The sequence below is a fragment of the Heteronotia binoei genome, chromosome 21, assembly GCF_032191835.1.
Source record: "Heteronotia binoei isolate CCM8104 ecotype False Entrance Well chromosome 21, APGP_CSIRO_Hbin_v1, whole genome shotgun sequence".
Classification (NCBI taxonomy): Eukaryota; Metazoa; Chordata; class Lepidosauria; order Squamata; family Gekkonidae; genus Heteronotia; species Heteronotia binoei.
The window spans coordinates 94,722,199-94,744,010 of NC_083243.1; the positions used below are offsets into that span (position 1 = coordinate 94,722,199).

At 44.4% G+C, this 21,812-nt stretch overlaps 1 protein-coding gene across 1 annotated transcript in view; it reads right to left on the minus strand.

The window, feature by feature from the left end:
- DDB2 (damage specific DNA binding protein 2) overlaps nucleotides 1–19,409 on the minus strand; it is a 35,112-nt gene extending 15,703 nt beyond the window's left edge. Inside the window, exons 1-5 of the mRNA XM_060261681.1 lie at nucleotides 19,175–19,409; nucleotides 17,386–17,572; nucleotides 9,032–9,162; nucleotides 7,544–7,735; nucleotides 3,384–3,529 (exon numbers count right to left, since the gene is read on the minus strand). Coding sequence (XP_060117664.1) covers nucleotides 3,384–3,529; nucleotides 7,544–7,735; nucleotides 9,032–9,162; nucleotides 17,386–17,560 — 644 coding nt within the window. The 5' untranslated portion in view covers nucleotides 17,561–17,572; nucleotides 19,175–19,409. The remainder of the gene's footprint in view (nucleotides 1–3,383; nucleotides 3,530–7,543; nucleotides 7,736–9,031; nucleotides 9,163–17,385; nucleotides 17,573–19,174) is intronic.
- Between the last annotated feature and the right edge of the window lie 2,403 nt (nucleotides 19,410–21,812).

Here is a 21,812-nt window from a genome sequence, read left to right on the forward strand (position 1 = left end):
GGAGACTCCAGACACATCTACACAAGGGGTGTACACGAACCAGAAAAATTGAGATTCGGGGTTTTCATGAACCACCAAACCATAAACTTCCACAAACTTCTCCATTGCATGAACTAGTTCGTGCTTCAGGAAGTTTGTGGGAAGCAGCCCCACCCAGAGGTGAGCTCCAAAGGCATTTCAAACACTTCAGTGCTCACTTCCGGTAGGGCAGCCTGACCCGGAAGTAATCTCTAAAGGCATTTCAATGCCTTCAGAGCTCACTCGGGTCGGGCCACGCACCGGTGGTGGGCTCCAATAGCATTTAAATAACTTTGGAGATCACTTCCAGTTGTGCCGCCAGACCTGGAAATAAGCTCCAAAGGTATTTAAATGCCTTTGGAGCCTGGACGTATCCTTCCATGAAACTCACAAACCTTCATTAAAATATGGAGGTTTGTGAGCGGATCATGGGAACTGAACCTCTGGTTCATGCTCGAACTGGGGTTTGTCAGTTTGTGCCCATCCCTAATCCACACTTATGCACTTGGTACTAGACTAATTAGCTTTGAAGTTGATCTACTACAGGTTCTTGAAATTAGTTAGCAAACTTATCGTCATATTTATTCCTTCAGAATTACTTTGAACAAATGCTAGAAGGCTATAAAATACCCTCTTTAAAAAAAACCTGGATAATACAATGAAAAGGGATAATGTAATCTTGTAAACTGCTAGTCTAACTGCTTCCCACACCCCATTCCATGGAACCATTCGCACTGTGTTTGCTAGTCACTTTCTTGGTGAGGGGGGTGAGAAGAATGGAAGAGCTACCAGTTTCTAATAATTTTTAACAACCATTTGGAGCACACAAGAATGCCGTAGAATTGCCTTGACAAGTCTGATCACATCAGATCTCAGAAGCTGAGAAGAGTCAACTCTGGCAAGTGCTTGGGTGGGAGACCTCCTTGAAATACCAGAGGTGGGAGGCCACTTCTCTGAATATCCTCCAGGTCCTCAATAGGAGTCAGTCACCAGAGGTTGTCATGACTTCAGGGTGCACACACACATGCATATATTAAAAATACAAACAACCCCCTGCCCCCCCCCCAAAAAGTGCTGTAGGACAATAATAATTTTAAGGACTACTTACAGAACTGCAGGTTTCAAACCATTACATAAAACCTGTCTCTCAACAACAGAACAAAATATTCCCAGCTACCCATACAACATGCATATATTCAGTACTTTCAGGGTCAACTTGGGCAATGTCCCAAACATTACAGAGTTCCTTCCAACTGCACTAAACTTCCTCTAACTCAAAATACAGGATGTGAATATGACAGACACACCTGGATCTGCCTTCCTGGCATCAAAGGACACGGACAAAATAAGCAATATTCCATATTGAAGTGTTCAGCATCTTTCTATGGTGGTATTCATTTTACAGTTTTCCTGCAGCTGTTCTAGTTAATGCATGGTATCTGCTCTTTGCCAATTTACCTTGAGGGAAAGACAGCTGCTTTTTAGAGGAAAGTATTTAGTGAAACATGGCAAAGCAGTAATTTCATTCCATTCTGACAATCAATGCCTAACATGTCTGAATTGAGTAAACACAAAGCAGTCACACAATAATACAGGATCAATTCACATGTGTCATGAGCCTAGGCTTAATGTGGCCTACAAGCTCCAGGGAAGCTTGTATTAAAGTAGCTATAGGCCTACATTTCCCAAGATCCATTCTGTCCCTCTAACTGGGAGGACAGATGTTTTGGAGGGAAAACTTGCCCCACTGGAGACCAGAGAGGTGGGACCTGGGATAAAAGAATAAAAGACCAGCTAGAGAAGGTGGGTTGTCCTCTCTGGAAAGGCTGAGCTGGAGAGAGGGATGCAGCTAGGAGAGTTCCCTCATCCAAAGAGTGGTGAGTCAGTTGGAATCAAAAAGAAAGGAACATATAGCTAGTCATATCAGGACTTTTTATGTTTTTACGCCTTTACTGTTTTTCCACATTCACTATTGCAGTAAAAGTTACAATCCACTTGTTTGTTCTTAAGCACTTAAATAAACTTATTGTTGTTATACTGCCTGAGTCTGCACGCCTCTTTCTTCACAGATAATAGATGCTTGCTGAGAAGACAGGGGTTGGGTGGGTGCCCTCCCAGACAGACCCTTACCAGATTGGTAGCAGCTAGTAGAAGGCCCTCCCTTCTCCCTCCCTGCATGTGACAATATGTTACATATTTCACCTGACATAAATATTAATACTCATGTCTAAAATGATGTGTAAAAAATACCACATACAGTTGGCCAAGCATGTCTATTTGCTTCTGACACTGAACCACTGCAAAGAGTGTTTCTAACACTTTAAACATTTATTAGCTATCTTCTTAACTCACCGAGCTTCTTTTTAAAAGTTTCCTTCTTCAAACTAGATTACATCTCACTCTTGGGCACTGGTTTCCAGAAGGAGTATAAATACACTGAATTTATTTTCATCCATAGACTAATATATGCACATGCTTAAAGCTTCACTAAATTTCTGCATATTTGCCACTTCCATGAAAGATCTTCCTCACACACACAATTTTTGGGGGGTGGTGGTATTTTGTTTATTTATATGTGCATGTGTGTGTGAGTGTGCGCACCTGGAAGTCATGGTGACTGACCCCTACTGGTGGCCTAGAGAATATTCAGGGAGATGGCTGAATGAAGCCTGACCCCGCCTCCCACCTCTGGTATTCCAAGGAGGTTTCCCATCCAAGTACTTGCCAGAGTCGGCCCTGCTTAGCTTCCAAGATCTGATGAGATCAGGCTTGCCTGGGCTATTCAGGCCAGAGCCTCACACACACAATTCTTGCACAACCCACCCATCTACCCCATTACCAAAAGTAATCTGTGAGCTCTTAAGCTTTCTCTGAGTGTTTTAGCTAACTTAATATACATGCATACATATGTATGCATTAACAGAGTCTATAAATGCCAGGGGTTTAGTTAGCCTTAAAGTCAATCTAATCTGCATTTGGAAGCAGAAATTTCTGCTAAGAAATCCCCCCAAAAGGATCAGTGTGCTGACACTTTTTCAGAGTAAACACTATGATGACTATAGGTCTTTGCAAAATTACTCATTCTTCTGTTTTAATGGCTCTTCTTCCCTTTTCAGCTTTTTTTTTTGTATTTGTGTTCTAAATGGTAAATTGTTTCTAAACTTGTACTTTATACAAGCTGTTTTAAAAGCCAATTTCTGAGGATAAAAGGCAGGGTGCAAACTTTAAAATAAAAACAGAACATCGACTGTCCAAGTTCTGAATGAATATTTCTAATGGGACAACAAAAATCTGTACAGTTCTTATGTCTATGCTGCCTTCTACTGGGACAAGGCAGAGATGGATATAAACGGATTGCATCTTACTCCCAGCTGTTGGTACTGGCGAAGACCCGGATTGCATTCCCATTAAAATCCTGGAGGACAGTAGTTCCATCAAGTGATGATGTATACAGCTCACTGGGATTAAAAGGGTTAAACTTCATTCCTGTGATGGACCCTCCAGCTCCCACCTACAAGGAAGAGGATGAATAAAACAGAAATTCACTCAGTGAAGGAAGAAAGTCCCTCTGCATATATCAGCACCAATTCAGAGCTCAGCTTCTACAACAGATTGCTTTTATTTCTACATAACAGTAACCAAGATAACCAAAAATCTTTACAGATGGAGAGGGTTTCCAGTACTTCCAAGCAACTGCTATACAAAGTTACTGCTATGGTGGACAGTTATGCTGCCAAGCTACACGTTGAGTGGTATTAAATACTATTAAGTACTGAGTACACCATTATCTGGGACTGGGGAGTCATCTAGTCTCTGGGGAGGGTCATCAAAAACTGCATCATTGCTGAGGGAACTTTAATTGTTTTATGATACTTTTAATGAATGTATACAGGTTAGATATGCATTTTGTTTTGCATACGTAAGGGTAAAATGACAGTACAGAAGTTTAAGCAACAAAAAATGAAAAATACTAAAGCTTGAAGCAAGTACAGTCATGGTATAGGAAAGGAAAGGTGCCCTGTGCAAGCACCAGCCATTTCCAACTCTGGGGTGACGTTGCTTTCACGTTTTCATGGCAGACTTTTTACGGGGTGGTTTGCCATTGCCTTCCCCAGTCATCTACACTTTCCCCCCAGCAAGCTGGGTACTCATTTTACCGACCTCAGAAGGATGGAAGGCTGAGTCAACCTCGAGCCAGCTACCTAAAAACCCAGCTTCCACCGGGGATCAAACTCAGGGCATGAGCAGAGCTTAGGACTGCAGTTCTGCAGCTTTAACACTCTGCTCCACATGGTATAGGGAGGGTGCAAAACCAAAACAATGTTAAAAGAGATCAGTTACACTAACTAGCAGTCTCGTGAGGAAGACAGTGCAAGATGGAGATGGTATCAGAAAAATTGTTCTGTGTAGCACAGTGGGCCGGAAGAATGAGAGGTTCTGTTTTTGCTGCTGCTTTACTTGTTCTTAATGCTGAGCACAGTTAACAAGAAAAATCAATATTGAATTGTTGACTAGAGCATTAGTCTTTGGCTTTTCTAGGTTTTTAATCATAACATTTCATACTTCAGAACAGAGATAAATACCTATCCAAATAATAACTGCAGCAAAAGGTGGTTTTTTGCAGGAAGTGAGGCTATGAATCTCCAGACTACCAGGGGCGGAATTCTAGCAGGAGCTCATTTGCATATTAGGCCACACACCCCTAATGTAGCCAATCCTCCAAGAGTTTACAGTAGGCCCTGTAATAAGAGCCCTGTAAGCTCTTGGAGGATTGGCTACATCAGGGGTGTGTGGCCTAATATGCAAAGGAGTTCCTGCTAGAATTCCACCTCTGCAGACTACTAATCTTCATCACCATTTTATGTGTTCAGGCTCTAAAAAATGGGGCAGTAATACACAGATCCAGTCCAAAGAGCTGCAAAACTATAATTTGTCAAGGTGTGTTTTTTAAGTCCATGCAGTACAGTCAAAAGAACAACTGAATATATCACCAGGTGCAGTGACTTCCTTCCACTCAGTAAAGTGCTTTCTCACCTAAAAGGAAGCAAAGAGAACACTCCAAAAATAAATGAAATATCTCCCTGTGTCTTAAAGATATCTTGTCAATATCACCTACATCCCCCTTTTCCTAATCCTTCCCTTTGTATAGAAAATCAAACACCTTCAACATACCCCTTCCTTGGGGCATGGCAATTTAGCAATGGTAATCCATGCTATGGTCACCTCGAAAATAGATTACTGTAATGCCCTCTACATGGGGCTGCCCTTGACTCGAACTTGGAAACTACAGACAGTGCAGAATCCTACAGCGCGGTTGTTAATGGGGCTCCATCAATGAGAGCACATTCAACTGGTGCTGAAAGAGCTGCACTGGCTACCTATTGCATTCTGAATCCATTTCAAGGTGCTGGTATTGATCTTTAAAGCCCTATGTAGTGGAACTGGCCTGATTCAATCTTCAGACCCAGTCCTGTCAACTCCCTTTTGGGTTGCCGACTCCTGGAGGGAGCTAATCTTCTTCCTGCCACTTGGATGTGTTTGCCACCACCTTCTCAATTTAGGGGTTCCTGACTGATCCCCCTTGCCAGTTCTGACGTCTGGCCTCAAGGTCTTCTGCCAACCCAGCACCTGGCTATCACAGAGACCAAAGTCCTTCTTTGGGAGACCCCTGGAGGACTGGCACCCTTGCCAACTGCATGCCTTCCCCCTTCCCTGGACTCCCCTCCAGTAGCGTGGTCTAAGGCGGTTGGGGAAAGGATGGGGTACAGAGGTACTCCAGATTATAACAAACAAATATTTATTTACATTATGTAACTATTTACAGGCATTTTTTTTTAAAGTGAACAGAAGCAACAAATCATAGTAGGGGAAAAATGCTCCTTCTCTCCCTGTTCCAATACTTGCCCTGACCATACCTTCCAGAACAGACAGACTCACCAACTCAACTGAACTTAAACTCAAACTGAGGTTTTCCCATCCAAGATCTTCAATATAAAACCCAGTCCCCGCCCAGGATCTGGTTTACCCTCCTGCAGCTTTCTGGGAGACCAGCCTGAAAGATTTCCTGTCTCTCTAGAAGGCCTCCTCAGAATTGCTGCTTCCAGATAGAAGGGGAGGGGGGGAAGAGACTATAATATAATAAATTTTATTTGTACCCCGCCCTCCCCCGCCGAAGCAGGCTCAGGGCGGCTAACAATACGGTGACCAATGGTGCACCAACAATAAAACAGTTACACTAGAAACATTAAATTAACATTAAACTAACCTTAAAAGCCTGAATTAAAACAATTAACTAAAACATTTTATGACGCTATCCTTGACACTCTTCTAGTTGATGCTGATGGCGGATTTTCAGTTATTCATAAGCTAATTTAAAAAGGGTGGTCTTGCAGGCCCTGCGGAACTGATCAAGGTTCCGCAGGGCCCGCACCTCCTCTGGGAGTTGGTTCCAGAGATGTGGGGCTGCGGCCGAAAAGGCCCGAGAGCGAGTATTCTGTAGTTTAATTTGTCTTGGCCCAGGGGTAGTCAGTCTGTTCTTTCCTACTGACCTCAGTGCTCTCTGGGGTTCATACGGGGAGAGACGGTCCCTCAGGTAGGCTGGTCCTCGGCCATATAGGGCTTTAAAGGTGATAACCAGCACTTTGTACTGGACCCGGTATACAATCGGTAACCAGTGCAGTTCGCGTAGCCCCGGCCGTACATGTTCCCATCTTGGGAGACCAAGTAACAGCCTGGCCGCCGCGTTCTGCACTAGCTGTAACTTCCGGGTCCGGCACAGAGGCAGCCCCATGTAGAGGGCGTTACAGTAGTCCAATCGTGAGGTGACCGTCGCATGGATCACCGTTGCTAGGTCCCGACGCTTCAGGAAAGGGGCCAACTGCTTTGCCCGCCTTAGGCCCAAAACCTTATTTGAGTATGAAAGCCTCTTCCTGCCAAGTCACAGAAAACCCTAGCCTAAAATGGCATTTCTCCACACCCTATATGGTTGAGGACCTGTCTATCTATGGGACTGCCTTTCCCTATATGTTCCCCAGAGAGCACTGTGTCTGGGAGCACAAAATCTATCCCCGGACCAAGGGAGGCCAAACTGAGCTCTACAAGGGCCAGGGCCTTTTTGGTGGCAAAACTATTCTGACTGGCCTATAATACCTAAATGGGAGAGGACTGCCACTTTAATACTTGCTGAGCAACATCAGTTATGAGGAACTGCAACCATCATAAGGACCACTGTCAGGAAAGAAGAAATGATGACATCAATATTAACTGGACTGCTGATTGAAGAAAGCTGTGATCCCACCTATATTAAGCTTTGAGTAGCACCATAATGTATCTTAATACATTATTTAAGTTTTATTTCTTAATCCTGTAACCCAAAATTGTTGGTTTAAATGATTGTTAGCCACCCTGAGTCCACTTGTGGAGAGGGCGGGATATAAATCCAAAGTCAATAAATAAAAATAAAATATCCTGTTCTGCTAACACACACTATGTGCTGACACTGCAGTCCACCTTTATAATGACTTACCCCTTTTATGAAGCAGGTTTTATTAAGCACGTCATAGTCCCACAGGATGATATCTCCACCTTTGGAGCCCACAGCAACTGTGCTGGAATGAGTTGGATGCCACTCCAGACATGTAACTCTCCTATCAAAGGGACTTGCAGTTCTGAACAAGCAGTATGAGTTGAGGGAACGTATAAAAGGCATCTGGAGACACTGTTGCAGAGACAATGAGAAAAGGGGAATGCAGACCATGCAATTAAAAAGTGTTCTGCCAATACTGGTCTTCCACCTTTTTGCACGGCTGACAAAGGAGACTGGATCAAACTACACCCAGATGCATGAAATATGTATACTTTCTCCAATGTTTTCTTCTTCTTTCATCCAAAGCAACTGAGGATGTTGCAGATTTCAATAATGCAACAGCAAGATAAGTGAAGAATAAACTCAATTGCACATTCAAAGTTGTTGTGGCAATCTGCTTCCCCCACCCCAAGAAGGAGGTGGAGAAAAGATAGACGTTCCCATACCTTTTCCTCAACACAACAGGGAGAACACAGTTGTAGGAAGAAAATTCTGAACAGAAAAATGGCTTGGAAGGAGAGGGCTAAAACAGCCACTCTGTCACTGAAACTCACACATTCAGAGACCATTTACAATTTTAAAAAGAAAGAAAATGTTGACACATGATTACACTGTGTAGTTTGGCCTTATGGGGCCAGAATAAATAATCTGATGTAATCCCAAAGTTTTTTATTAAGTACATTCATAAGCCATTAGAAGAACTGATTGACTTATCACATTACAGGAAATCTAGTTTTAAAAGAGAGGTTGAGGAAGGCATTTTAGTGAGCTGACAATGGACTATTATTCTAATGAATGACAAGGAAAAAGGCATGGGGAAATATGACAAGAAAAGAAACACGGCAACATGATGCAATGGTGTACAGTAGCATATACATGTGATAATATATGCAGTGAACATGCTAAGAAATGTCCCTACTCAAAACTTGTAAGAAGGACTTACACTAAACAAGATTCACAGATACTCTATTATGCATTTATAAAGCAGTGAAACGTAAGCATGAGTCCAATGGTCAGAAAAGTTGGCAAGAGTAGAGAATCTGTACTCTCTGCTTGTTCTATGTAGAATGCCCCAAATAAAAACATGAAGGGCGTTTTCGCACTGACTTTAATCAGCAGCGACGCCCCTCTTCACCGCGCAGGATCGGCGCGGATTTCACACTAATTGCCGCGGAGCACCCGGAAGAGCCGGAAAGTCCCGCGGCTTTTGCGGCACAAATGGAAACTGGTTTTTGGCGGTTTCCCTTTGCGCCGCAAAAGCCGCGGGACTTTCCGGCTCTTCCGGGTGCTCCGCGGCAATTAGTGCGAAATCCGCGCCGATCCTGCATGGTGAAGAGGGGCGTCACTGCTGATTAAGGTCAGTGCGAAAACAGCCTCTGAGTTAAAAGGAGACTACAGGAAGCCTAGGTGGCATAAAGAATCACTTACCTTCCTGAGCTGTGCCCCAACAGAGGAACCCAGCATATGTTGGTAGACATAATGGATAATGCTCTTCTGCATCTTTTGCTGATAAAAAGGTGTTCCTGTATTTCTGATTATGGAGGTATGGAAAGTCTGACCTGCTAGACAATAAAAAGACATTTAACATTTGTTTATGTGATCACTTAGACCACATCTGCTCTGCTTCAGTGGAAGTGAGAAGAACACAGGCATTTTTCAATACTTGTAATGTGAATTCAGCAAGCATGGTGTATACATAGCAGAAAAAAGAAAAATGGAATTTGCTCCACAGAAATAACAGAGTTGTCTCCTCCTACATGTCCTAAAGACAGAATACCCAGTATATACTGGAGAAAAATGGGCGTTTTTCAATTTTTCTGGTGGAAAAATTGGAAATTGAGAAATTGGGAAAAACCTCTTCTAAAATATTTCTCTATGAACAATGTAATCCATGTTAAGGAAAGTTTTTAAAATATTGTTTTTTCTCCCCCAAAATGATAACTACGTAAAACAACCTAAAGGCAGATTAATTCCTTCATACTAGTATACGTGAAACCATCACAGATAAAATAGCATATGTGAAATCACTACTACAGAAGTACCAAATGCAGCAAAAAAAGCTAAAAATAGAAGGCAAACTAGGAAGTGATTAACCTACAAGCCACTTTAAACAAACCATGTAACTCACCATTACACAAAAGATTTTTTTAAAAATTTCTTCTCTGCTGTTGTCAAGAAACTAGGTTGTGTTTTTACATTTACATCACTGTCGAAACCATGCACACATACTTGCATGCGCACGCGTGCATGCACATTTGAATTTTTGAGTTTTTTAAGGAATTTAACTGAAGAGGAACAGAGGTGTTCTCTCCTTAGAATAAATGAAGGCAATCAAAAACTGACGGTGTGGGGCTCACGCGCTTGAGCCCCCAGACCCCACAAAGCCTGATGACAGAAATATGGGTGGATCATGCGTTTGGCATATCGGCCTGAGCCGCCCACGGTGTGTCTGAAAGGCTAAAAGGCACAGACATCTTACACTCGTATTCTTGCTTCCTTTTGCTGACACATGTATTCTTGATAAATTGCTGGCTGTGTCAAATCTTGGGGGCTTTGAAGACATGACTTCATGGACATATGACTTCCTGTCAGGGCTTTTGTCTGTTTGATGCTGTAAGCTGTTTTTTTTTCTGGCACTACTGAGGCAGCAATAAATAAACCCTTGCTCAAAGGGGCAAGGCAGACGCATTCTCCCCTCAACACATGTCGAGAGTCTTCATTCCTACAGATGGGCTGATAATCACTGAAATAACTGGTTCAGGACACACTGCACACACTCTAAAAGTAAAGGCAGTCCCCTGTGCAAGCACCAGTTGTTTTCGACTCTGGGGTGACGTTGCTTTCACAACGTTTTCATGGCAGACTTTTTACGGGGTGGTTTGCCACTGCCTTCCCCAGTCATCTACACTTTCCCCCCAGCAAACTGGATACTCATTTTACCAACCTCAGAAGGATGGAAGGCTGAGTCAACCTGGAGCCAGCTACCTGAACCAGCTTTTGCTGGGATCGAACTCAGGTCGTGGGCAGAGGGCTCCGACTGCAGCATTGCAGCTTTACCACTCTGCGCCATGGGGCTCTTGCACACACTTGAATTGGTTTCATTTGCTTTCGTACTGCCAAATCTGATTCACAACATATTATTGTGACACTATTATTTTCATTATCCAGAAAGCAACCACACACAAGACAACAAGGGCTCCACATACATCTGGAAGTGCAATTTTATAACAAATGTAGTTTCAGAGTCTACTTCCTATAGTCAGTCACCCTCAATAAGCTCTTGTATATCAAGCCTGACAATCTAAATGGGCACACATTTTAGCAATGCACTGCCAAAAACCCAGAAACCGTTAAAAATAGTGTAGGAGGAAAGCTCAATCTTCAAATTAGTATTCAAGTTATAGTGGCAATACAGAGGTCAAATCTTGGCCCTAGTTAAGAAACTAAAAATTCCAAAAGCATGACAGCATTAATCCCAGAAATTCTCCGTGAATCTCAGATTAAATGAGAATATTCCAAGTTTATTTTGTGTGCACTGACAGTAGCTTGATGCATTTTGTTTTCAACAACAGACCTGCTGACTCTTCACAGAAGAGCCTAAAAACATTTGTGTTCAGGGAGAATTCTGCTGAGCAACACAACTTTTTCTCTTTTTTTGAACACAACCAGTTCTACAGTGCTTGCGTTATTCTTTTCTTTTTTTTCCTGAAAGGGTCACTAGGCCTATTTACACAATACAGGATCTGTTCAATCATGTCCACAATGTGGTCTAATTATATACAAAGCAATTGAATATAACTTCCTCCAAACCCATGATGTCAGATGGATGAAGAGAAAGATCAAGTGAAGTCAACATTCAACTTGCAAGGCAAGTCATAATAAATAAAATACAGAAGGAAGCAAAAAAGCTACACCATCAAAAAGTACTCCCTAAGACAGAGGTCCCCATCACCAGTATGGTACCTGAGGTCACCATGGCACCTATGACCTTTTCTGGCATCTGCCAAGTGTTTTTAGGAAGTAAGACAGACTCACTTCTGACCGAGTACTGGAGATTTGATTGGCTGTGCAGATTTTTTTTTTTAAATGTTGCTTTGGCAGCAGCTGCTATCACACCACAAGGTACTACACATCCTTCAGGACTTTGGCAGAGGGAAATTAATCCAGCCCACATCAGGGCAGACTATTAAGGCGACTACAGCGGAAGACTCATTCAGAATTCCAAGATGGTGACGAGGCAGGAGCTCGGTGCTAGACCTCCCTGAAACCAAGCTTCCTTCTGCTTGCTAGCCACCTGAAACATCAAGTGCAAACTATCAAGTGCAAACCTAGGAAATATAACTTCACTCTACCTCAGAGGAGAGGTGTGCGTCGTCGGAGGGCCCGCGGAGAGCTGCGGAGTTTGGCTGCCGACTTTGCAAGGTGGGGCCTGTTACGGACGCGGAGGTAGCCGAAGCGGCTATCTGGCTGGGGCGCGGCCGACCGACTGACGAGCGGAGTCGGGTGGCGTTGAGCGGAGCCGGCTGATGCCGAGGAAAGCAGGGCCGGATACTCCCATACGACGGACGCAGCTATCGGGGGGCTGGGCTGCTGATGCGGCCAGCCGCCGGAGAGGAGCACCGCGTAAGGGGGAACTGGCAGCGATTAAGGTGCTGTTAGCAGAGAAGAGAGCCCGGGAGTTGTCGGGCACGTGGACGGAGCAAGGACTTTCAAAGAGTAAAGACCTTAATGAACTGGTCAATTCCACAAGGCAACTGTGGAACCCTGTAGCGTGACAGGGGGACACGAGGGGGGTTTTCACCCCTCCCGGACCTGCCAGGTTACACGGGGGATACTGGATTTGAACCCTTGGCTACCGGACATGTGTTACCCTACGCCTTGGTGTGTGACCGCTACTCTATGTATACCATCCAATACGGCACTATTTCAACGCCTGCACTCTGCACTTTACTCTGCTCAGCACTTTACTTACCACTCTACTCCGCACTTTATCCTGGTTGGGAAGAACTTGCACTGATTAGCACGACAGCACTTTCCTGCAATTTCTACCTCCATCTGCTCATAAATTGCTAGCTTAATTGGATTTGGTCAATTAACTCATTGTGATTGTTTTATGGTACTGATTGGGTCTGAATGATACAATTTTTTGGGCAAATTAATTTGAGGGTGTTTATTAGGGAGGGATTTATAGTCAATTATTGCCATTTGATTTAACCTATGTGTTTTACCAATTAATGTACAAAGGGAGATTTGGGTTGGGCTTGATTGGGTTGATTTGAAATTGGGAGCCAGCGGGTGGAGTGGATTGGGGAGTTATTTGAGGGTGGTGCTAGTCGGCATTGGAGGCATTGGCTATGACAACGGTTCCACTAGCCGGGATGATTGGCTCAGGGATTCCAGTGCTCTTGGGGAGGGGGAGGTATGGCGGTGGGAACAGGCAACGATATAGGGGAAGGGGGTCGAGACCAGCCAGTGCTCGACCACTTTCCAGTCTGTGTCCCATCCCGACGGTGACAGGTAGTAGGGCCAGATTGGATGACCCACCTCCATCATTGGTGTTATGCAATGCCAGGTCCATTAATAATAAGTCCTCTGTCCTTCGAGAGTTTTTACTCGAGCAGGACATGGACCTGGCTTGCGTGACTGAGACCTGGGTTCGAGAGGGAGATACAGTGGCCCTCTCACAAACAGCTCCCCCGGGTTACTCAGTCTTTCACCAATCGTGGATTAGCGGGCGGGGGGGAGGAGTGGCGTTGTTCATATGAGAGGCTTACTCCTTTAGGGCGCTCCCAGCCCCAAAGATCGAAGGTATTGAATGTGCCAGTCTGGCGTAGGAAGTTGGAGAGGGGTTGGCGATTTGGCTGGTGTACCGTTCGCCTAGCGCACCAGCCAACGCCTTACCGTCCCTGCTCGAGGCTGTGGCAGGCTGGGCGTTGGAGCACCCAAGGCTGGTGATCCTGCATGACTTCAATGTCCATGCTGATGACCCGGCCTCCAGTTCGGCGACGGACCTAGTGTCATCCATGGCGACACTAGGGCTCTCTCAATTTGTTACATCTCCCACGCACCAGGCCGGGCACATGTTAGACCTGATCTTTGCAGCCAGGGTTATGGTGGACGATATAATCGCAGAAGCGGTGCCATGGTCGGACCACCTCGCCCTCAGGGCTCGTGTGGACGCTCCACGCCAAACCTGTCTAGGTGATGAGCACATTATGGCTCGCCCACAGAGCCAGATGGATCCGGAATGGTTCCAAATGGCTCTGCGGAATCCCTGGCCCTCTGGTGATTCCCTCGATGACCTGGTTGAGACCTGGCATAGCCGGCTCTCCAGGGTCATTGATGAGATCGCACCTCGACGCCCTCTGCGACCTCAGATTAGGCTGGCGCCATGGTATACCCCGGAACTACGCCAGCTGAAACAGGGCCTCAGACGGCTAGAGAGGCAATGGCAGCGTACTGGTGACGAAGCGGCTAAAGCATCTTATAGGGAGTTTATGAGGTCCTATGAGATGGCAGTCAAGGCCACAAAGAAAACGTACTTTGCGGCTAAGATTGCGTCTGCAAATTCGCGCCCGGCACAATTGTTCCGGACAATTCAGAACCTTACTACATTGCCACAAGGCAAACCAAATGTTAAGGAATTAGAGATAGGCTGTGAGGCATTTGTGAAATTTTTTGCAGACAAAGTCCAGTCGCTCCACCGCGACTGCCCTGCCATATTAGATACAGTATGTGAACTCGAGGCTCCATGCCTGTCTTCTGGTTTGACTCTGGACCGTTTTGACCCGCTCGGCCTAGAGGAAGTTGACAGAATCCTCTCTACTGCACGCCCAACAACTTGCGATTTGGACTCGTGCCCCTCCTGGCTAATTAAAGCTTGCCAGGAGGAGCTGAGATGTCCTATACGGGACATCATAAATAGATCTCTTTCGGAGGGTTCTTTTCCATCCCCTCTGAAAGAGGCAGTGGTCCACCCCCTCCTGAAAAAAGCTACATCAGAATTGGCTCATTACCGGCCGGTCTCAAACTTGCCCTTTTGGGGCAAAGTCATAGAGAGGGCTGTGGCGTTGCAGCTACAGAGTTTCCTGGATGATGCTTCCAGCTTAGATCCATTCCAGTCCGGCTTCCGCCCGGGCCATGGGAAAGAGACAGTATTGGTCGCCCTCATGGATGATCTCCGGCGACATCTGGACCAAGGTGGTGCGGCGGTATTGCTGTTGTTAGACCTTTCGGCTGCATTCGATATGGTCGACCACCGGCTGTTGACCCACCGCCTCACCGACGCAGGGATTCAGGGGTTAGCCTTGCAGTGGCTTTCCTCTTTCCTGGAGGGCCGGGGACAAAGGGTGGCGATTGGGGGAGAGCTGTCCTGGAGACACCTACTTAATTGTGGGGTGCCTCAGGGGGCAGTTCTCTCCCCGATGTTATTTAACATCTACATGCGCCCCCTTGCCCAGATTGCCCGGAGATATGGGCTGGGTTGTCACCAGCATGCGGATGCCACCCAGCTCTATCTACTGATGGGCGGCCGGGCTGCCGATGTCCCTATAAATTTGGTCCGGGCGTTGCAAGCTGTGGCAGATTGGATTAGGTCAAGTGGGCTAAAATTGAATCCAGCGAAGACAGAGGTCCTTTACCTAGGCTGTGGTGGTCCGGAGGGAGGGATCTCCCTTCCAGCTTTTGACGGTGCGTCACTGGTACCAGTGCGCAGGGTCAGGAGCTTGGGAGTGCTACTGGAGTATTCCTTGACAATGGAGGCCCAGATAGCAGCCACTGCCAAATCTGCCTTCTTTCATCTTAGGCGGGCGAGGCAGTTGGCTCCCTTCCTGGAATGCAATGACCTGGCAACAGTGATCTATGCAACGGTCACCTCGAGGCTAGACTACTATAATGCCCTCTACATGGGGCTGCCCCTGTGCCGAACTCGGAAAATGCAGCTAGTGCAGAATGCGGCAGCCAGACTGCTTTTGGGCCTACCCCGGTGGGAACATGTGCAGCCTAGGCTGCGGGAGCTGCATTGGCTGCCAATTGTATACCGAGTTCGTTACAAGGTGCTGGTTATTACCTTTAAAGCCCTATATGGCCGAAGACCTGCCTACCTTAGGGACCGCCTCTCTGCATATGTTCTCCAGAGAGCACTACGATCCAGTTCACAAAACCTTCTGGAAGTACCTGGGCTAAAGGAGGCCAAATTAAAAACAACTAGAGAACAGGCCTTCTCTATAAAGGCACCCCAATGGTGGAACCAGCTGCCGGAAGAGGTGCGGGCCCTACGGGATATTAGCCAATTCCGTAGGGCATGCAAAACCGCCCTCTTCTGGCTAGCCTTCTAAGATGGAACTTGGAATAAACATCACGCCATCATTATTATGACTGAGATAGTAGCACTATAAGATTATATTTTTTAGATTGTTTTTAGATTATTTAAATATTTAATTGTTAATTGTATTGAATTGTATTATCTTGTTTTATTGTTTTAACATGGCTTTTACCATGTCCTGTAAGCCGCCCTGAGCCTGCCTCGGCGGAGAGGGCGGGGTATAAATAAAATTTATTATTATTATTACACAGTGTGACTGAAGTCAAGCTGTGGCAATCATTTTGTGGCTGGCTCCGCCTCCTGCAGCAACCATTTTGTTGTTATGCCTACCATGTCATGTCAGAATTCTAAATGTGCTTGCAGGCTTTAAAAGGTCAGGGAACCTTGCCCTAAGGCAATAAAATGAACAGAACATTAAATATGCTGTCTTTATTCAAGTCAACAGTAAAACTCCCAATTGATTTTAGACGCTGGGGCTAGTAAGATACAAAACAGACATCATGGCAACAGACTCTCTTTTTTAATCTGCCCCATTCCCAAATAAGAGAGAATATAGTACTGAAAATGCTGAAAGGGCATAGTGTAAACCCCCCTCCACTTTCAGCATCTGCCCTTAAGGCCAAACTAGACAATATGTGTGATATGAGTCATGTTTGAGGGTTTCTCACTTCAACTTACAGATATATATATTATCAGGGAACTAAGAGTGTGCCACAGGGGGAGTAGGGTCTTCATCTTTCCCTTCCTATACTATTTTTGCAAGCTGAAACAGCCACAGTGGCTGTTCCCACTGTGGGGCTGCACATATACATGTACTTCAGTCTTATTTCTAATTGGATGCTAATTAAGAGAAAAGCGCATACAGGTAATAATGGGAGGTCCAGCACTATCCAAATATGGGTCTCCATTCAATCACACCTTCCACTTGCACTTTACATGGGAATGTAGACCTACATTTAAGAATGCAGATCTAAAACTCTGCTGCTGGTCCGTGTAGCTTGGACCCAAGATATTAGCATATCTGCGGGTGTTTTTCAGTTCTTGCCTCACCTGCATTATTCATACCATTTCTAATGTTAGGAGACAACAATATAGAGTTATTCTCTGACTTAGTTACAGCCTAAAGGATCATTTCCTTTGCTTTTTAGTTATTAAGCCATCTTTAAATCTGTCTAATTTTTGCCACGAGGCAAGGAAACATTAAATTATTAGTTAAAAGGAACACCATCATAAATATGTGGTTAAAGCCATTTCACATTTTTTTTTCTACACAAGAGATAACCACTGTGCAGGAACAATTTCCCATATGAAATGGCCCAAGCACAGAATTCAAGATTTCCTTGAAACTAGAATGTTTGTTTGCAAGAAGTAAGAAAGTGACAGCACAATACAAAGATAATTCAATTAAACCCATATTATACAGTCAGGTGTCTGATAAAATTTCAAGGGTTGAATTTACCAGTTTTCTCTGGAAGCTTGGAGATTTTTCTGACAAGCAATTTCTTTGTTTGTAGCTCATTTTTCAGTTCCCCCTGATCTCGTTTCCTTTTCCTAGTTGATTTTGCCTCCTTTTCTGAAGGATACTCAAATGTTTTCAACCATTTCTTGTTCTTTGACTGTTTTTCAGAGGTCATTCTGTCCAATCCCTGGAAAAGACTTTTATATGATTACTAGGTTCTTGAGAATTCTAATTCCCAAACATAGGTCCACATTTTTAGTTTGCATCATCAACCCCAATTCCTTTGCAATAGATGCACAATCAGTTGAAATAAAAATGTTTCAAAATCAGTAAATAATTTTTTCTTGAACAGATGGCTCTTAGAACACTTCCATCAAAAACTATCCAAAATGAGACCACTTCTGCCAGTCACATGCAAGCCATGAAAATTAGGCTGTACTCACTGTGTTGTTACTATATGTCACCTTATGCAACTGAACGCTTTTCTTTGTCCTGTGCCATACAATGAATGAACAAACAAGGACTCATCTACAAATACATTTTAGGCAGTTATCACCAATTACAGCTCAAGTATCCATTGGTTCTTTAACCTGAGATCACTCCTACAAGCAAGTTTTCTCTTTCAGGTGAGCAAGACTGCTACTTTGTTCACTTTTACTGCCAGGCATACAAATCAACAAATTTCAACCTGCATCCCCTTCATCATTGGAAAAGTACATACAGCTAATGCAATTTTAGCTAGAACAAAATAATGCCTTGATTTTGCTCACACAGTGTATGTGTAGCAGTTTTATGAAGAATACATAACATTGTTTTTTCACAGCAAAATTCTACTACCACAAAATATTTATCACCAATATCCACAAATCTATGGCACTGAGGGTTTCAGGTATCACTGGGATGCTACAATTTCAAGTTTAGGATAAGGCTTAAATCCTTTGTTCAGCCATGGAGTTAAATTGGGTGGCCTTGGTCAAGTCAATCTCTTTTACTCTACAAAGATATTGTGAGACCAAAATAAATATTCTAAGGTCAAAGAAATCAGAGATAAATCATCCGTGCCCAGTAACTTGGAATAAAACAGAAAATCTAGTGGCACCTTAAATACTAACAAATTTATTCCAGCATAAGCTTTCAGAGTCAGAGTACACTTCATCAGACATAAGTAAACAAAAGTAAACTCTGACTCACAAAAGTTTACACTGGAATAAACGTTCTCAGTCTTTAAAGTACCGGTGGACTTTTGTTTTGCTGTAGCAAAGTCTCCACGTCATTACCACCAACACTGAACAATAGGTATGCATGTCAGAATGCTCTCAGAAACCCAAAAAAGCCACAGTGGCTCCAAGTACTTGCAGCGATATTTATCTCCTCTTTCCGTCCCACAGTGTAACCCTTGAAAGGGCAAACGCTTACACTTCTGAATGTGGTTTTTTTGTTTGTTTTTAAAAATTATTTTCCAATACAGTATATTAATATATGGTAAACGAAAGTTCCCATCAGGAGCGCCTTACAGAGGTCCTGCATAGTTTAGGAGCCACCCAACTAGAATCACCCATTCATTCATTCCCCACTGCCCCGTTTCAAGATTTCTAGTTAACTAAGACGTGAATCAATTTAACAAGACGGCAGTTGAAGACTAGCCTTGCTTCTATCTGTAATATGATACTGGAGTAGAGGAGCTCGAAACGATACAGGGACAGAGGAGCACTAGACTCTCAGAAAGCCGCCACCCGATCTTGTGTGCCTCCGTGACAAATCACGGAAAAGAGAAGCGACAAACCCTCACCTGCGCTCCTGTGGCCTAGCCTTCGTTCCCCCAAACCCAGACGGCCCCGTGTTGCCTTGGAACTCGCCTACTAATAAGGCGCGAGAAAGCGGCTCCTTCCTTTAAGTTTCACAATCTACCCCCTGGGCGGAGAAAAACATGATAGAGGAAAGAGACAAGCGGCGCACGCAGAATCTCCAGTCGAGTTCCGGCGGGGCCTACTGATGGGTGGCAAGTTCTGATCGGCTGACTAGATTTGGCGCCCTCTTTTACGCGCTTAAAGAAGACGCTTGTCGAAATGGGGTAGCTTGCTCGGCAGAGGGAGGGGTATAGTGAAATACGAACATCCGAGGGAGGGACATGAAGGAGCTATCATTGTTTCATCCTGCGGGGCAGGAGGTGTCTTATTTTTAGAGGTCTCATTCTAGAATCACCTATCCTACAGAAAAAAGACAATAGATTTTATGCCAAGATAACTCCCTGCAGCATGAGAGACAGCTGTTACTCTAAGTAGGTGCAGAGTACAATTCCATCATCTCAGTTCTCTTTCCCACAGCAGTTGGCACTATGATATGATTTAGGTTCTCTGGCACGATTGCACAACCTGAAAGCAGCAGGCAGCGGTAAAATGGGGCTCTCTTTGGAGGCTTCCTTGGAAGCTTCCAACAAGCACAGGCAACGTTTGCCCTGCAAAAAAAGGCAGTGCAGCAGCGCTGCCCGGGGCTCTAGGCTTGCCTTGCCTGCTGGCAAGATTGTGCCTACCCTGCCCACTCCCATGTGCTGCCCCTGCAGAAGACACTCTTGTGTCTGGGGCGTTGCAGTTGGCTGAAATCAACAGAAGCAACCATCTGGTAACCAGAGGACTGTAAGAAGCTTGTCGCTCTGCAGAAAACCTTGTGAGGAGAAAGCTGCAGGTTGAAACTCTTCAGAGAAGTTTGAGCAATTGCCTCAGTGCTTCCACTGTCCTGACTTGAACTGTATTGCTGAGGAAGAAACTGCAAGCAACCTTGAGAAGCTGCTAGTTGTAGCATGTATTGGCTAGGATAGGGTTGCAAATTTTTTTGTTTCTTTGCTTCTTGTTTGTCTATACACCTCTATTTTTTTATTCTGTCTTGTAAATAAACTGCATTCTTCTTATATTTTAAGTGTAAGGAGTTCTGGCCCTTATTACTAGTCAAATTAGGTGAATTTGCACTAAGTAGCAGACAAAAAGGAACACTCTATCTTTGTTAATGGAAATTTTTCTCTACATTAGAAATTCTGGATACCTCGCAGAAACGTGATGTTTTGATATCTACCACCCTCTTCTCTTCTCTCCTCTCCTCTTCTTCCTTTATGCTTCTACCGCCCCTTTATTTTTATTGACCGCCCCCCCCCCAATTGCACCCAAGGCTACTACCACCCCCCTGGATCGTTCCAGCGCCCCCTAAGGGGCAATATCACCCACTCTGGGAAACACTGGTATAGACAATGGATTGGATTTTGTATGTGAATATTTTTATATTTTAAAAGCACAGGGGAAAAATTGAATGCCAGAGATTTTTTTTTAAATAATGCCTGATTCAGACATGCAAGAGAATGAAATGAGACAGCTCTTAGGTGGTAGAGTGGATTATATCACTTCAAACTGTTAGATTTCATTGTTATTTAATACTGTTAGTGCTATTTAACAGTGTTAGCTTCTAGCTTTCAGTATTATTTAACATTTTTAAAACTCCACACAAAAACCAGCACAGTAGGGAGAAAGATTCCCTCCACTGTGAGCTGTGCTTATTTTCTTTGTGTAAGGAATTATTAAATATGCACATTCCAAAATGTAATACTTCATGCAGTGTCAAGTAGTACATTCTCCTATCTCAAGCTCCCTCATGTATGAGCAAAGCTTGAGCTAGAATTCTCACACATGCTATTTTATTACATGTCGGTTTTACCTGGAGAATCATTCAAACATGATTCCCCTACCTAGAGTCTCATTCAGTGGTAGGCAACCTCTGTTACTTGCACCCTACACAGACTAGCACATCAGCTCCTTTTGTTCTATATACAGGGCAAGTGTTCTGCCCAAGGGACTGCAGCAAGGCCTTGAGCTGCTGCTAACAGCACCAGTGTGGCTCAGTTTGCTCCCAGAGCACCTAGTTAAGAACAACCTGCACATCTTCTTCCCCCCTTTGTTTCCCTGTACGCCAGCATCTTTTGTAGGTAGGAGACATGTTGTTATTACTGCTTCAGCAAGAGCTGCATTGTATTATTCTGTTGATTTTGTGATTAATTCCCACCCCACCCCCTGATTCTCCATGCAGGTTGAATCTTTTCCAATAGTTGCACATGTGATTTTTTTAATAATCTTTTTTGTGCTTGTGGGGCAACAGTGGGATGGCTTCTGGAGTTCTGGCCCTGCTGGTGGACCTTCTGATGGCACCTGGATTTTGGCCACTGTGTGACACAGAGTGTTGAAGCAGATGGGTCCTTGACCTGATCCAACATGGCTTCTCTTATGTTCTTATAACCAGTGCTACCTTGTTCTTAAGATAACAGGGATACCCTACAGACCCAAAATTCTATTACGAAATAGAACAAAATGATGTCAGGCCTTCAGGGTCAAGGAACACTTCTCCTCTTAGTGTCGATGCGCGTAGAGAGACCAAGAGGGTGATGCTTA